The sequence below is a fragment of the Helianthus annuus genome, chromosome 15, assembly GCF_002127325.2.
Source record: "Helianthus annuus cultivar XRQ/B chromosome 15, HanXRQr2.0-SUNRISE, whole genome shotgun sequence".
In the NCBI taxonomy this organism is placed as follows: domain Eukaryota; kingdom Viridiplantae; phylum Streptophyta; class Magnoliopsida; order Asterales; family Asteraceae; genus Helianthus; species Helianthus annuus.
The window spans coordinates 45,919,611-45,934,689 of NC_035447.2; the positions used below are offsets into that span (position 1 = coordinate 45,919,611).

At 35.1% G+C, this 15,079-nt stretch overlaps 1 protein-coding gene across 1 annotated transcript; it reads left to right on the forward strand.

The window, feature by feature from the left end:
- Window positions 1-2,661: 2,661 nt before the first annotated feature.
- Window positions 2,662-4,628, forward strand: LOC110911389 (UDP-glycosyltransferase 74B1). The gene is made up of 2 exons (XM_022155995.2): window positions 2,662-3,333; window positions 3,777-4,628. Exons 1-2 carry the CDS (start codon window positions 2,677-2,679, stop codon window positions 4,512-4,514), a joined length of 1,395 nt encoding a protein of 464 aa, XP_022011687.1. The 5' UTR covers window positions 2,662-2,676; the 3' UTR covers window positions 4,515-4,628.
- Window positions 4,629-15,079: the final 10,451 nt, after the last annotated feature.

A 15,079-nucleotide genomic window follows, 5' to 3' on the forward strand; every position in this document is an offset into this window, starting at 1 on the left:
TTATCAAAGTTATTATTCAATTTCCTTCACGAGTGGGTTATCAATTTAATTTCCGGAAAAATTATTTTTAATAACTTTAATTTTTTTTATTAATATCATTTGAAAATTTAGTTGAAAAATCTTTTTTAAATATATTTTTATATAATATTACATCAAATATATTTTATGATGGTTACACGGTTGCAACATATGCTATAGCCAAATTCAAATTTTGTCGCTAGGAGCGGTGCATGCACTATGGTGTCTCATATTCTTTACCTGCACAAACCAAAATCGTTTTTCTCTTCCATTTTCCAAAGATCAAATCTTGCACATTTTAATCATTTTAAAATGCATAAGGAGTTATATAACCACGCAAAGTTATGTCTAAGTTGAAGTTGGTAACACGATGCCACAAGAAAGTGATATTGTAAGCAAGTAAAAGCCTAACCTAGCTTTTTTTAGTTTTTGATGATCACCAATTAATACAAATATCTTGAAGATAATCTTAATCAAAACATGCTCTTAAGGTGATTAGTGATTTATGATACCAAATAAATTTGTTGATCACTAATTAATACAAATATCTTGAAGATTATCTTAATCAAAACATGACCTTATAAGTGATTAGTGATTTATGATACCAAATAAAATATATGTAACGTCTCTTTTGAAAAAAAATTCACAATAATAATGTTACATCCTTTTCTATAAATCTCTAGCTTATTTCTTTCATTAATGTGTCATAATCGAGATTTTATTTGATACTGTAGTATATTTCAAGTTTGAAATTTAAGTTAAAAGCAGACTTTTAACTACTACACATGGGACATCACTAATATCATGAAGAAATCAAATTGATAGGGCATTCAAGTAGATCTTCAAATAACATAATTTTTATAAGATACAAAACAGAAAAAGAAAAGTAAAAAAGAAATACAATGAGAGACCATTGAGAAAAATATAATGCACCCAAAATAGGAAGATAGCTTTACTTTCATGGAAAATAATGATTTGGCCACATAAGATTCGGGTTGTCAACAAACTGAGCCATCTCATACCCGGGATCAAGACCCATATTTTGTTCAGATGGATTGTTCACCCAATCCAATCTGTGAACCATTGAGCCTTTGGCATCCCACCCATACCTCTCATTTTTTTTAAGTTTTGAACTTTGTAGCCAACTCCTAACCTAGGTTAGGTATATATGGAATTAATGAAATTTGTGATGAAGAAGTGGATTCCCCCGTGTGTTTCGGCGAGAATTCGATCGATGTTTGTTCGGTATACTACGGTAGCGATACAGTACTGGCACGTGGTATGACAACCGAAAGATAAAACCTAAAAAATAAAGTCGTTATATGCCAACATTAGACTGATACCTGTTTTACATCGATCAGGAACTATAAAAACTGATATAAGTAATTAATGAATCTGATAATACGATAACGGTATCAATGTTCAGTCGGAGTCGACTTAAAATATGATATCTCATTGATTGTGACAAATTCTTCTCCAATAATATCTCCTACCATTGATTGTTATTATTACGTATTTAATTGTATTCATTAGTTTCCTTGTATGTTTGTATGTAACCTTCTATATAATACACTAGGTTAAAACCCCGTGTATTACACGGGTTGCATAAATATAATTTTATATAATAAATAATAAAAATATATGTTTAAAAAAGACTCATATATTGCACGTGTTGAATAAATTAAAATGTCATATGTTAATACAAACAGTCATCAAGATTTATCTTTTAAAAATGAACATTGATGTACTATTTACTTATTATAACATTTTACTTTGTTTTTTTTATTTTGCATAAATTTAATTTTATATAATAAATAATAAAAAATATATCTTTAAAAAACTCATATATTGCACGTGTTTAACAAAAGATAATGTCATATGTTAACGCATACAGTCGTCAATATTTATCTTTTAAAATGAACTTTAATGTACTATTTACTTATTATAACATTTTACTTTGTTAAATATGTATTCTTAACTATTTTTTTGTTTGAAATTATTATTATTATTTAATATGACCATAATAAAAAATAAACGTTTATATTCTTATATAATTTTTTGTTTAAAAGTATTATTATTATTATTATTATTATTATTTAATACGATCATAATAAAAACAAATGTTTATCCTTATCTAAATATTTATTCTTATCTAATATTTTTGTTTAAAATTCTTATTATTATTATTATTATTATTTAATATCATATATATATAGGAAAATAAGGTGAGAAAGCACCAGAAAGTTTCATCCTTATCTAAATATTTATTATTATTATTTTTGTTAAAAATTATTATTATTATTATTATTATTTAATACGAAAGATAAATAGGAAATAAGATAAGAAAGCAACAGAAAGTGACACGTGTCCAAAAAAGATTTTTATTTATTAGTATAGAAAGATTTCTTAATCTCTCTATCATTAAGAGAGAATTTCATACTTACACGACTTGATATCGATATTGCTGCAAAGGTATTATATGGTTAAAGAATATAAAATAATTATTTATCTGGGCTGAAATTTTAAATTAGCCCCAAAACACACACAGAAAAAAAAAATGGAAAAAAGGTTTTTTTCGTTTAACAATAGTCTATGAATATGCAACAACCACATGAGTCTTTCCTATAAATACATCAACAAAGTCCCTCAAATGCTTACATGCTAAAAATTATGGAAGTGGAGAAAAAATATGAAGGCCATGTAGTGGTGTTGCCCTACCCAAGCCAAGGCCATATCAACCCACTCCTCCAATTTGCTAAAAGACTTGCCTCAAAAGGCCTTAAAGCCACCATTGCCACCACCCACTACACCCTCTCCTCCATCACCTCCCCACTTGTCACGGTGGAGCCGATCTCCGACGGGTTCGATGATGGCGGTTTCGCTCAAGTTCGGTCCGAGGAACTCTTCCTAGAGTCATTCAAAACGAACGGCTCACGTACACTCACCCAACTCATCAAGAAACACCAAGCAACCAAGAATCCCATCACTTGTGTTGTGTATGATTCTTTTTTGCCTTGGGCTCTTGATGTGGCTAAGGAAAATGGGATTCTTGGAGGACCCTTTTTCACCAACTCAGCCGCGGTTACCGCCATTTTTAGCCGGATACATGGTGGGGAATTGAAGTTGCCTTTGAGATTGGAAGATTGTCCGGTGGTTATTCCGGGTGTTCCTCCAATGAATTTGGAAGATTTGCCTAGCTTTTTGAATGCACCAGAAAGTTATCCTGCTTATTTGAGGATGAAATTGAATCAGTTTTCGAATTTGGATAAGGCTGATTGGATTTTCAGCAACACTTTCCAATCATTGGAACATGAGGTTATTGGTTTGAATAATATTTAATTGCTTTAGAAAGAACTTAATAATATATAAATACTTTTTCAATTTTTTTAAAGTAAATTCTTTACTTTTTTTAGTAAAAGTTTAAGATAGGCGAGTCCTAAATTAGCGATGTGGACTGTTGTTCCTTCATAACATAATTTAAGGGCTTAAAAAACTAAAAAGAACAAGTAAAATTAAAATTTTAAAATACTAATACGTCAAAGAAAATAATTTCGAGTTAAAGGATTTATGTTTGTGTTAACCTATGAATACACTAGTCGTCTTTGACTTCATGTATGTCACGCAATTTTTGACCTGGCCGCTTTATTGATTTACTAGTCAGTAAAGATCCGGTTGGGGTTTAGCAAAATTGTTTACAGACAGTAATTATTGATTTGTTTTGATTTTTTTTTTCATTATTTATTTATTTGTTGCAATAGGTGGTGAAAGGCATGGGGAAGCAATGGCCAGCAAAACTTATAGGTCCAATGGTACCATCAGCCTACTTAGATGGCAGAATTGAAGGTGACAAAGGTTATGGTGCAAGTCTATGGAAACCACTTGACGAAGACTGCGCCAAATGGCTCGAAACCAAGCCTTCAAACTCGGTTGTTTACATATCTTTCGGGAGCATGGTTTCACTAACCCAACAAGAAATGGAGGAAATTGCATGGGGCTTACAAGATAGTGGGTGTTACTTTCTTTGGGTGGTTAAAGATTCTGAGAGACACAAATTGCCAAAAGCGTTTCTTGATCTAACCACACAAAATCAGGAAAAGGGTATGATAGTGAGTTGGTGCAACCAACTTGAAATGTTGGCTCATGATTCGGTGGGTTGTTTTCTGACTCATTGTGGATGGAACTCAACGCTAGAAGGGTTGAGCCTTGGGGTGCCAATGGTCGGGGTCCCAAAGTGGGCGGACCAGTTAACTGATGCCAAGTTTATAAAAGATGTGTGGTGTGTAGGTGTTAGGGTTAAGGTGGATAATGTGACTGGAATGGTGAATAGAGAAGAGGTTGTTTTGTGTTTGAATGAGGTGATGGATGAAGGGAAGAGGAGTTTGGAGATCAAGAAGAATGCTGGAAAATGGAAAGAGTTAGCTAAAGAGGCCATAAGTGAAGGTGGGAGCTCTGATAGGGCCATTGATGAGTTTGTGATGTCATTAAAGGGAACATGAAAGAAATAAGACGTGTGTCGATGTTGATTCTTGATGTGTATGTGGTGAATAATTGTCTTGGTATAACCAATACTCCTTGAAGTAACGAAATGAAATAAATAGTTATACTCTTAAGTCTTAATAGCACTGACATTTCATATATCTTTTCTCACTTTATCTTCAAAACTAAAAAAAATTAATAAAAAGATCAATAAATCTCACTCATTATCTTTATCTTCACCATCTAAAATTTATAGAAAACCACCACTTCCTCCAACCCTATAATTAAATTAAATATCATTATTCTTTAAATTTATCTCTTATTTTTTTTAAAACCTCTCACATCCCTTTTACACGTACCTATCTCTACTTTTTTGTTGTTTTTTAATCTTTCTTTTTATTATTTTTTTTTATGTGTGTGTGAGAGAAAGGGAAGGAAAAAGTATCTTGTTTATATTTGAGGGGTGAGAGCATTCCCATTTGAAACTTTACCTCCATCTCTATTATTTACTTGAAAATCACATTTATCTCTAAATTTTGTTTATGTTTTAATAACCTCTCACATCTAATTCTTTATATCTATCTCTTTACACAATTTTTTTTTTAATTATTTTTTCTCTTTCTTCAACTTACTATCTTAACTAAAATCTATTTTGTCTTATTATCTTTTTTTCTCAAATATGATTTCTAATAAACTTTTATACAATATTTACTAATATTTTTTTATTATTTTCTCCAATGATTCGTTAGACTCTACTTCATACATTCTTGCCACTAAAACATTGCTTAAAACATAAACGGATGTTAAAGAAACTACAAAACCATAAAACCATAAATAGATGTTAAGAAACTATAAAAACATAGATGGATATTACAATTCTTGCCACTTAACAAAGGGTTATACTGGTAAACAAGACCCCTACACGTACATTACAACTTAAACCAATGAAATGGAAGATTTAAAAAGGGATGGTGGAGTTGAAGGTGTGAACTTTCAAATAGCAAAATGTGCTGATGGTGATGGAGAAGTAGAGAGAATCTTCAAAACCTACAAACCTATTGTATGCGTTCAAATTTATAAATAAGACCATGTATAGTGGTAATGTCCTTATCCTTGAGCGTTTTGCGCCATGTGGCAGCCCAGTCAGCAATAGGGCATTATGGGGCGTTTTTTAAAATGCGTGTAATGGGGATGTGAGCATTATGTTAAAAAGGGTGTAAATAAAATTAAAGAAAAAAACATCAAAAATACTTTATTGGACAAAACCCATAAACCTGCATGTGATTGGCCAAATCAAATTCTCTCTAGCGTTGAATTAAAAATGCTCCAACCCATTTTTTGTAAAAAAAACGCGCACGAGGGCGGAGATAAGGGCGTTGTTGAACAAAAAACGCCAAAAAGTTCACCACTACAGGTGCTCTAAAAAGATTCACAGTCCCATCTTAAAGCTCTATGGTTATTGAGGTTAGATATTAATAGTTCTTTTTTATTTGAACAAATTATGCAACAAAAAGTTGACCATTAAACATAGAGGTGGCAAAATGGACCCAACTAAGAAAGTTTGTGTTGATTTGGGTGCAAAAAAAAAGTAAGAAATGGGTTAAGTTTGGTAAGACTTTATAGTTAGAGGGGTCAGGATGGGTAAATTTAAAACTGAAAGAAAAATCCAATGGGTCAGGATGGGCCAAGATAATAAAAGGAGTGGGTCATTTGGAACCCAAAATAGAAACAGTTGAACACAATGTTAATTGGGGTTAGGTTCTTCAATTACTAAACATCAAACCCTAATTCACAACAAATCTGTCCATCCAGCGATCGAATTCCCAAAATCATCACATCATTCAGGTAAATTCACCCAATTAGTTCACTAGCGAGAGTATCGGAAGTTTCGTCGATCAGAGAGTCAAACAGAGCGAGATTTCTTTTCTGGTAAGGGAGAAGGAGACTGCGTTAGCGACGACGATGATGGATACTAGAACTCCGGCGAGCTTCGTGGCGGTTATAATGAGAGGTACGGGAGCCATTAAAGCCGGAGGGTTTTCCGGCAAGAAAGATACGTGACACGTGGATATTGTGTTATCTAGCGTTTTACATGCTCACGATTGATCAAAATGTCATCTAGAATGTGTTACTTTATCTTCTTTTTTTCTTATTTGTAATTATTTCAATAAAATTATCTATATTTATATTTTTTTTAGTTTTATAAGTATATGTGGATATTGTGTTATCTAGCGTTTTACATGCTCATGATTCTACTTGGTCAAAATGTCATCTAGAATAAGTACCGGTACTTACCGGTGTTTTACCTGTAAATACCGGTACATGTACCAAATAAAGTTCATCGTGACGTACAATCCTCAAAAAGCATTGAACCTTTTTATTAATTTTTTAATTTTTATTAATTTTTTTTATTTTTTTAATTTTTTTGATTTTTGATTTTTTTAATTTTTGATTTATTTATATTTTTAGCTTATCATGTCCAAATCCATCTTGACAAAAACCCATCTTGACCTAAACCCATCCTAACTCATTTCTTAATAAATTCATCCTAACTCAAACTCACCCTAACCCATACCCATCCTAACCCATTACCCAAACCTACCCAACCTACCCATTTGCCACCCCTAATTAAACATGATCCTAGAGAGTTTTCAATTTAACTAATAAAAAAGAAGTAACTCGTAACCTAATCAAGCAACCAATAGTCAAAACTCAAAACAAAAAATCACAAAACGTAAATGCAGTTATTAATTATTCAAGAGTACATTACAAGTTTTCTCCTTTATGTTTGTACCAAATTGCAGACGGTGTCCTTTGCCTTTAAATTTGACGAGTTTTGTCCTTAACGTTTCAAAATCCTGCACGTTATGTCCTTTAGGCCTAACTCAGTCAGATTTTTTTTGTTAAGTATGGTCATGTGCCTTGGACATGAGGGTATTTTTGCCATTTTACCTCTCCAGTGACTATTGAGTAAATAACTTATATCAAGTGACTAGTTAGGTAAAAAGTAAAGATATAAAAAACTTCACGTCTGTACTCCCTCTCTCTCTAACTCTCTCCCTCATGCTCTCTATTCTCTCTCTCTAAAAAAACACTGCTCTCTCTCTCTAACTCCCTCTCCCTCACACTCTCTACTCTCTCTAAACCTCCGCGCTCTTTTTCTCTCTCTCTAAAATTTAAGGTGGGATTTGACAATTTGACCAGGTGCTAGTGATGTCGCCGGTGACGGTGGCGCTGCAGCGTTGCTGGGGTAGCTACAGTGATGATTTCCTGGCCCATGCTTGTTGATTTTCGATCGGCAATAGATTATTACATGTATTGAAGTTGTTTGTTATAGGTTATGAAAAAGGGGATGAATTTAGGTTGAAGATGAAGTTAGGTATTGAAGTTGTTTGTTACAGGATTGAAGGATTGAAGAATGGGGGATTTAAAAGGGGGATTTCTGATGAAGAAAAGAAAAATGATGAAAATTCGTTCTCTCTAAACTCAAATTCATCGCGATCGGAATCTTCTAGTAGCTTCGAAAGCTATGGATCTATCGGAGATGAAACGACGACGTTTGAGACGAAGAAGAACGAAACAAAATCATACGTCGAAAAAGACATCGGAGAGTTACAGAAATCAAATTCAACAGGGGCAATTGAAGTGAAGAATAGCGAAATGACGTCGCATGTATGAAAAATGTTACTAAAATTATAGTCGGTGACGTCATCTATTACCGATGAAGAACAGATAACCGTGAAATCAAATTCAACCGTGGTGGAGGAAGGCGGAGTGATCGGAGATGGCTGATGGGTTGGGTTAGGTTTCCTCTGGTGTTGTTGTTGAATGGTGGTGAAGATGGCGAACAGTGGTGGTAGCAGGTGGGGTGGATGGTGGCTGTGTGGTGAGTGAGGTTGTGGCTGGGAGTGTGTTTGTGTGAGAAAGAGAGAGATGATAAAAGAGTTTTTATTTCTTAGTTTTGTCCAAAATAGCCCCTGAATAAGAGTTCTTTACAAAATAGCCCATAGGGAGTTAAAATGACAAGAATACTCTCATGTACAAGGCATATGACCATACTTAACCAAAAAAATCTAACTGGGTTTAGCTTAAAGGACATAACGTGCAAGATTTTGAAACGTTAAGGACGAAACTCATCAAATTTAAAGGCGAAGGATACCGCCTGCAATTTGGTACAAACATAAAGGACAAAACTTGTAATTTACTCATTATTCAATTTTCTACTTCAATATAGGAAGCAAAATATGTGGTAAGTGAATAAATAAATTCATGTAAAGATTGAGCTTGGACTCACTTTTGTTATTGAGAATAAAGTAGCCATTGATGTTTAATTAGATCTTCTTGAAGTTGATGATGTGCCGAGCTATCTCAAATATGAAGATGACGTTGGATGAGGTCCATAAGCTCAGTTGTATGATTGCGTGATAATTCGGGGAGATCATTATCAAGTTGATCATACTCAATGTTAAGAATATCACCATCATCCCCTTCATCTTCAATGATCATATTATGTAGAATAATACACGCTTTCATTATATTTGTTAGCACCTTTACTTTGAACATTTGAGAAGGTCCTCGAATAATTGCAAATCATTGTTGAAGTATACCAAATGCTCGCTCGACATCTTTTCTTGAAGACTATTATGCTTTTGCAAATTTTATTATTATTCCCTCTTGGTGACGGAATCGTCTTCACAAAAGTTTGTTGACTATGTAATTCACCAGAGGAGTACGCCCTTGTGCAAGTTCCGTGAAAATAAAAGACCTCTCTAGCACATTAATGTCATTATGTGATATCATTGGTGTTTGGTGACCGTAGATATTCAGTTGAAAAAGTACGTACTATTGCCTCACGGAATTTTTTGAGGTTTTCCATTGCGGTACTTTCACCAATGCATATGTATTCATCCATAAAATCTCCAGTAACCCCATACGCCCTCATTCTAAGTGCTGCAGTCATCTTTTGCATACAAGATAAACCGAGTCTTCCAGCTCTATCTCTTCTTTGGACAAAGTAGGGCTCGTTAGCCTCTACCTCATTTAGAATACAAAGAAAAAGAGAACGACTCATCCGAAATCTCCTTTAAAATAGATTTAATGAGTATACCGGATTTTCTTCAAAATAATCGCGAAAGAGACGCTCGTGTCCTTGAATATGATCACGTCGATTTGCTTTTCTTTCAAGTTCATATTTTGCTTTGCTTTGTCACATATCTTTTTTTTTTTGCTTTCCCATGGATCGATTTGCTATCCTGCAAGTTCATATTAGGGGGCGCTTGGTTCGCAGGAATTCAATGGAATTTAAGGGAATTGGAATTTGAATTCCACATGATGGAATTGGAATCCCAATTCCAATCTTCATGTGTTTGGTTGACAATGGAATTGGAATTGGAATTAGGCATGAATTCCTTCAAATTCTTTTAACTAAAGGAATTCAAAATCCTTCTTATATGTGAAGGAATTAAAGTAAATTCATTGGAATCTTCGACCGTTTCGACCCGCACCGTTTCAATCCGTACTGTTTCAACCCATACTGGTTTCGATCCGAACCGTTTCGACCCGTACCGTTTCGACGCGAACAGTTTTGACTCATACCATTTCGACGCCAACGGTTTCGACCCGTATCGTTTCAACCCGAACCGTTTTGACCAGTACCATTTCGAATCGAACCGTTTCGACGCGAACCGTTTCGACCCGTACCCTTTCGAATCGAACCGTTTCGACGTGAATTGTTTCGATGCGAATGAATATGGAGAGAAACAGAGAGTTAGAAAGAAATTAGGGTTTGTATTGATATATAAAGGATCCAAATAACATAGCCAGATCAGATAGTTTATACGGGGCTTCACTTATGAAAAAAAAACCCATATTTTTTTCCTCCCAAACCACATCTAAGAAGCCCTCATTGAGTGCCAAATCAGCCCATATCTTTGATATTTATTATATATAATAGATAAGTGTTATACTATTATTGTTATTGAGTTTTTTTATGTTGATTATTTATTTTGCGTTTATATTTGTTGTAGGGGTGTTCGTGTGATGTAGCACGGAATACAGACCGGTAATTACGTAACATGTTAGTTATTATTTTTAATATGATTATGGTATTGTTGTAGCTTTTTTTGTTTGAAAAAAAATAAAATGTTACGTAATTAGTAGAGTGAGTGTTGCTTGCGGCAAATGTGTAAGTATATTAATTAAAAAATTAAATGTTAGGCGGTTGATAATGACTAAAAGATAGATTTGCTCTAAAAAAAATAATACATGAGTTAAAGTACTATACCTTGAACAATTATACTGTACTGGTTATATCATTTTAAAAAATAACATTTTAAATCTTCGTGCTTTTCACCACATTATTGACACCGTACCATAAGAGGAGCGATAGTAAAATATCAGTATCGCTCATGGTTTTGTCAAAAAGTACCAACCGTCGGGATCTTACGGTTCTGCTTTCAGTATCTGATACTTGGGCACGGGGCGTGTTGATTGGGCACGACCCCGTGTTCAGCTATTGTCTGACTTAAAACAGGATTGCCAGTACCAAAGATTGGGCACGGGGGCGTGTTCAGCGGGCACGGCCCGTGCTGAGTTCTGCAGAAGCTGTAAATTTAAGAAAAATCCTAAAAAAACATAAAAATAAGAAAAACGATTAGGCCGTTGATTCCTAACTTTCTTAAAATCCTTGTGTCCCCGGCAACGGCGCCAAAAACTTGATGTGCGTTACGTGTGATAGGTTTTTATGTATATTTTAACCCTTTTTTACACTTTAGTCAAGTTTTAAATTTATAAAACACGATATTTTACTAACACAAAACACACATATGGGCAAGTGCACCCATCGTGAGCGTAGTATAGCGTTGGTAAGATACCGAGGTCGTCCAAGGACACAAGAGCTTTTAGTACCGGTTTATCCTCAACGTCTAATCAAATCAAAATTTTAGAAAAAGATTTAAACATGAAAATAAAAACTAAAAATGTTGAAAATAAAAATAAAATAAAAACAGATAGACAAGATGAATCATTTGGATCCGACTCGCCTTTAGTGTAACCTTTGATTATTTCCGCACTTTTACACTTTTTAAGAGATTATCTTAGTTATAGTAGTAGGCCCCTCTTTTGAAGGTGACGTTACCCTCAACCCAGTAGTTTGAGTCAGCAAGGATACAATCCTAAAGGGTTGGATTATTGAAAGATAATTAATTAAGTTATTAATGCGTAATGTGGTAGGCCCCTCTTATGAATGTGACGTTACCCTCAGCTAAGTAGTTTGAGTCAGCAGGGATACAATCCTAAGTAGCCGGGTTAATGTTTTAATAGTAGTTTACATATGAGGGGATCAAGAAATTCGAACCCCCGCCATCCAATACCAGTGGGTATTGAAGGGGGTCCTACTAAGCTTGACCCAGGTCCTTGCAGGATCTATACACTGAACAAGGCAAGATGCTTACCAAACCATTCCCTTAACCCCCGACCAGGTAGCCAACATATCTTCATATAGATCGTGGAGATATGAATGGTGTAAATCTTTTATTTTATATAGACAGTAAAATAACGCCAAGACACCACGGACAAATGATAAGGAAGTTTCACCTTCAACAAAAGAAACTAGTTATTAAAGTCATTAATACATAACCAAATAAAAAGTGCGAAAAGATTAAAAATAAAAAGTAGTACACTAAATGCTTGTCTTCACCAAGTGATGTAAGAGACTTAGGAAAACATGGCCTTTGATTGTCAAGAACTCTTACTATCAATCTTGGATCCCGAGACTATTACACACACTCTATGATGGATGATGGATCATGGTGGTGGATGTGGGTTGTGATGGTGGTGGTGGGTGGGTAAAGTGTGAGAAAGGTGGTTTTCCAAGGGATGCCTTTGAAGTGAACCAAGCACCTCTATTTATAGCCTGTACAGAAGCCCGGACACGGCCCCGTGTCCATTGGGCACGGCCCCGTGTCTATCCATCTTCTCTTTCTTCATTAAATGCAGTTTGTCTGCATTAGTTGACCACACACCCGTGTCTGCTGGGCACGGTCCCGTGTGCAGAAGCGTATCTGTACGATCAAGATTTGCTTGGATTCTACGAATCTTTGCGTTGACCACGGCCCCGTGTCCGGTGGGCACGCCCCTGTGTTGGGAAATAGAAGCTTCTACAACTTTGTCTTTTCTGCAGACACTTGGGCACGCCTCCGTGCTCATTGAGCACGGGGCGTGTTCAGCCTTCTGCTTTTTTGTTTTTGCTTGGGAAGATGCTGTCGAGGGGTCGGGCATGCCACGTTTATTCCTTTTCTTGTATTATTGTTAGATTTGGCTGCATTTTTGCTTCTTTTGTTCATTTAAGCTCATTTATCCCTGAAAATACAAAAGGAAGACAAAATGACACTTTTTCCAACATAAATACTAAAAAAGAGTTAGTTTTATGCCTCATTTGATGTAATTTATATGTTGCATTTTACACACATCAAAAACACCTGCACTTGAATCTTTGCTTGTGCTCAAGCAAAACTCTTTATAATGTGGCTTACACTCCCAAATGGATTGGGTAGAAGAGAAGGTTTTGGGCTTGTCTTGAGTGTCGGGAATCCAAGATTTTTATTAGGTTTTATTTTTATGTTATTTACAATCCTATTCGTTATGATTTATTTAGAATATTACATAAGAGAAATTATTTATTTGGGCATAACATGCCTCTTTAAAATTCCATTTATATACAAGTTCACATACCTCATGGGAGATTACTCAACACTCGGCCGAAGATGTATTTTTGTGAAACACTCGGGACCGGCATGGAACTCACTTCTACCATATGCTTGCCAAGCAATCAATCCTCCTCCTTTTTAACTATACACCTTTGTAAATATCAAGAGGACTTTTAGGGAAGGGTTAGGCTTCGGCTAAAGGTAGGTGGTTTTAGGTTATTGGTTAGTAGAAAAGGGCGAAAGGCGTAAAAAGCGCCGGTTTTTGTAAGACTTATTTTTGTGACTTTTTATTTTAATGAAGCAATTCTTCAAACAAAGTTCTTTTTTGATGAACTTGTTTGTTTATTTTTTGACTTCATCATCAATTTTTTTATAAGGAATGTCACATGAAAACCGAGATTTTTACTAAAATAAAGGGTTTAAAATGAAAAAAAGGGTTTTGGTGGGTAAAGGGTGTTTGTTTTGTAGGTTTAGAAATGAAAAGGTTTAGGCTCAAAGGGGTTAACTAGGGGGATTTTGGGTAGGTGGTAAAAAAAAAGGAAAATAATGATGTTGAAAGAAAAAGGGTTAATTCTAATGCCTCCATCATTTACTTACTTGAGTTTAAGTTGGTAAGGACCGGGAGTGTATCGTCATGGCAAGTTCTAGAGTCGTAAGAAACCAAGCGGCTATTCACACATGAAACGAAAAATGAGCATTTAGTTTTAAAGATGTGTATTTGTATGCTCAATAAAGGCTCAAAACTCACTTTTTGTGGGAATGAGTTTTTATATGATCAAGTATATATATAATCAAATTTTAACTAGATTTATCATGCCGTTTTATAATTTTCTTATGTTGGTTCTTTTTATCACGATGCTATCGGTTGTAAATTTGTAAAAATATAATCTTTTTAGAACTTGTAATTCCCAAATTAAACCAAGACAAGTAAAAAAATGAAAAGTTTTTGAAAAAATTTGGGGTGTTTAGTGGTTCCAATAGAGTTTTGTGTAAGGCTTGTAATTAGGACTTGCAAAATTCAAGGTTTTAGTATCCCCTCCCCCCTCACACTTAAATTACACATTATCCTCAATGTGTCCCAAAAAAAAGTTTTTAGGTTGATTGAATGTGTAAAAGGTGTGTTAAAAACAAAATTTAATGTTACTGGGCATCTGGACACGGGCCCGTGGTGTCCGGGCATGGCCCCGTGTTCAGGTTGCCAGTAACAGAAATTATCAGAAAGTAACAGAAGGCTGGGCACGGGGGCGTGTTCAGCGAACACGCCCCGTGTCCAGTTACCTGAACTGGGCGTTTTTCTGCAGATCTTTCAGCACGGGGCCGTGTTGGCTGGGCACGGCCCGTGCTGAACTTGCTGTAATGAAGAAAAATTGTCGGGAGGCTCTGTTTTTGTGCATGGGGTGTTGGTTCAAGTTTCCCTTAGTATCCTTCACCATCCCGAGTGTGTTTTACCCATTACAACATCATCCAAACACCAATTTAATTAAAGCCATCATTTCATTAAAAGTAACACATTACATAGGGTCCTAGAAAATTAAAAACAAAGCAGAAAAATAAAAACTAAAAGTTCTAAAATAGGTCAAGTGCTACATAAAATCATCCTAAGGAGTTCTACTCTTAAAATAGGGATCAAAATTCCGGAAATAGCTTTCCGGCATTTAAAGGCTTCGTAGAACTCTGAACCGAGGGGTGTCCCCTAGACGTTGTTAAGCCATTGTTGTATCTCTCTTGGGAGGAAGAAGGCGTGCTCATTTTCCTCAACATCTTGTGGAGGGGGAGTGACACCAATCGGAACCCCTTGTAATATGTCTCGAGGGGGCTCCGGGTGTATGGGGTACCACTCGGCCGGTATGATGACTTCCGGTACGACATTCCATGCCCTT

Coding starts and splice junctions, on each gene's coding strand:
- LOC110911389 (XM_022155995.2), top strand. CDS start 2,677: ATGCTAAAAATTATGGAAGTGGAGAAAAAATATGAAGGCCATGTAGTG. Junction 3,334..3,776: donor TCCAATCATTGGAACATGAG/GTTATTGGTTTG, acceptor TTGTTGCAATAG/GTGGTGAAAGGCATGGGGAA.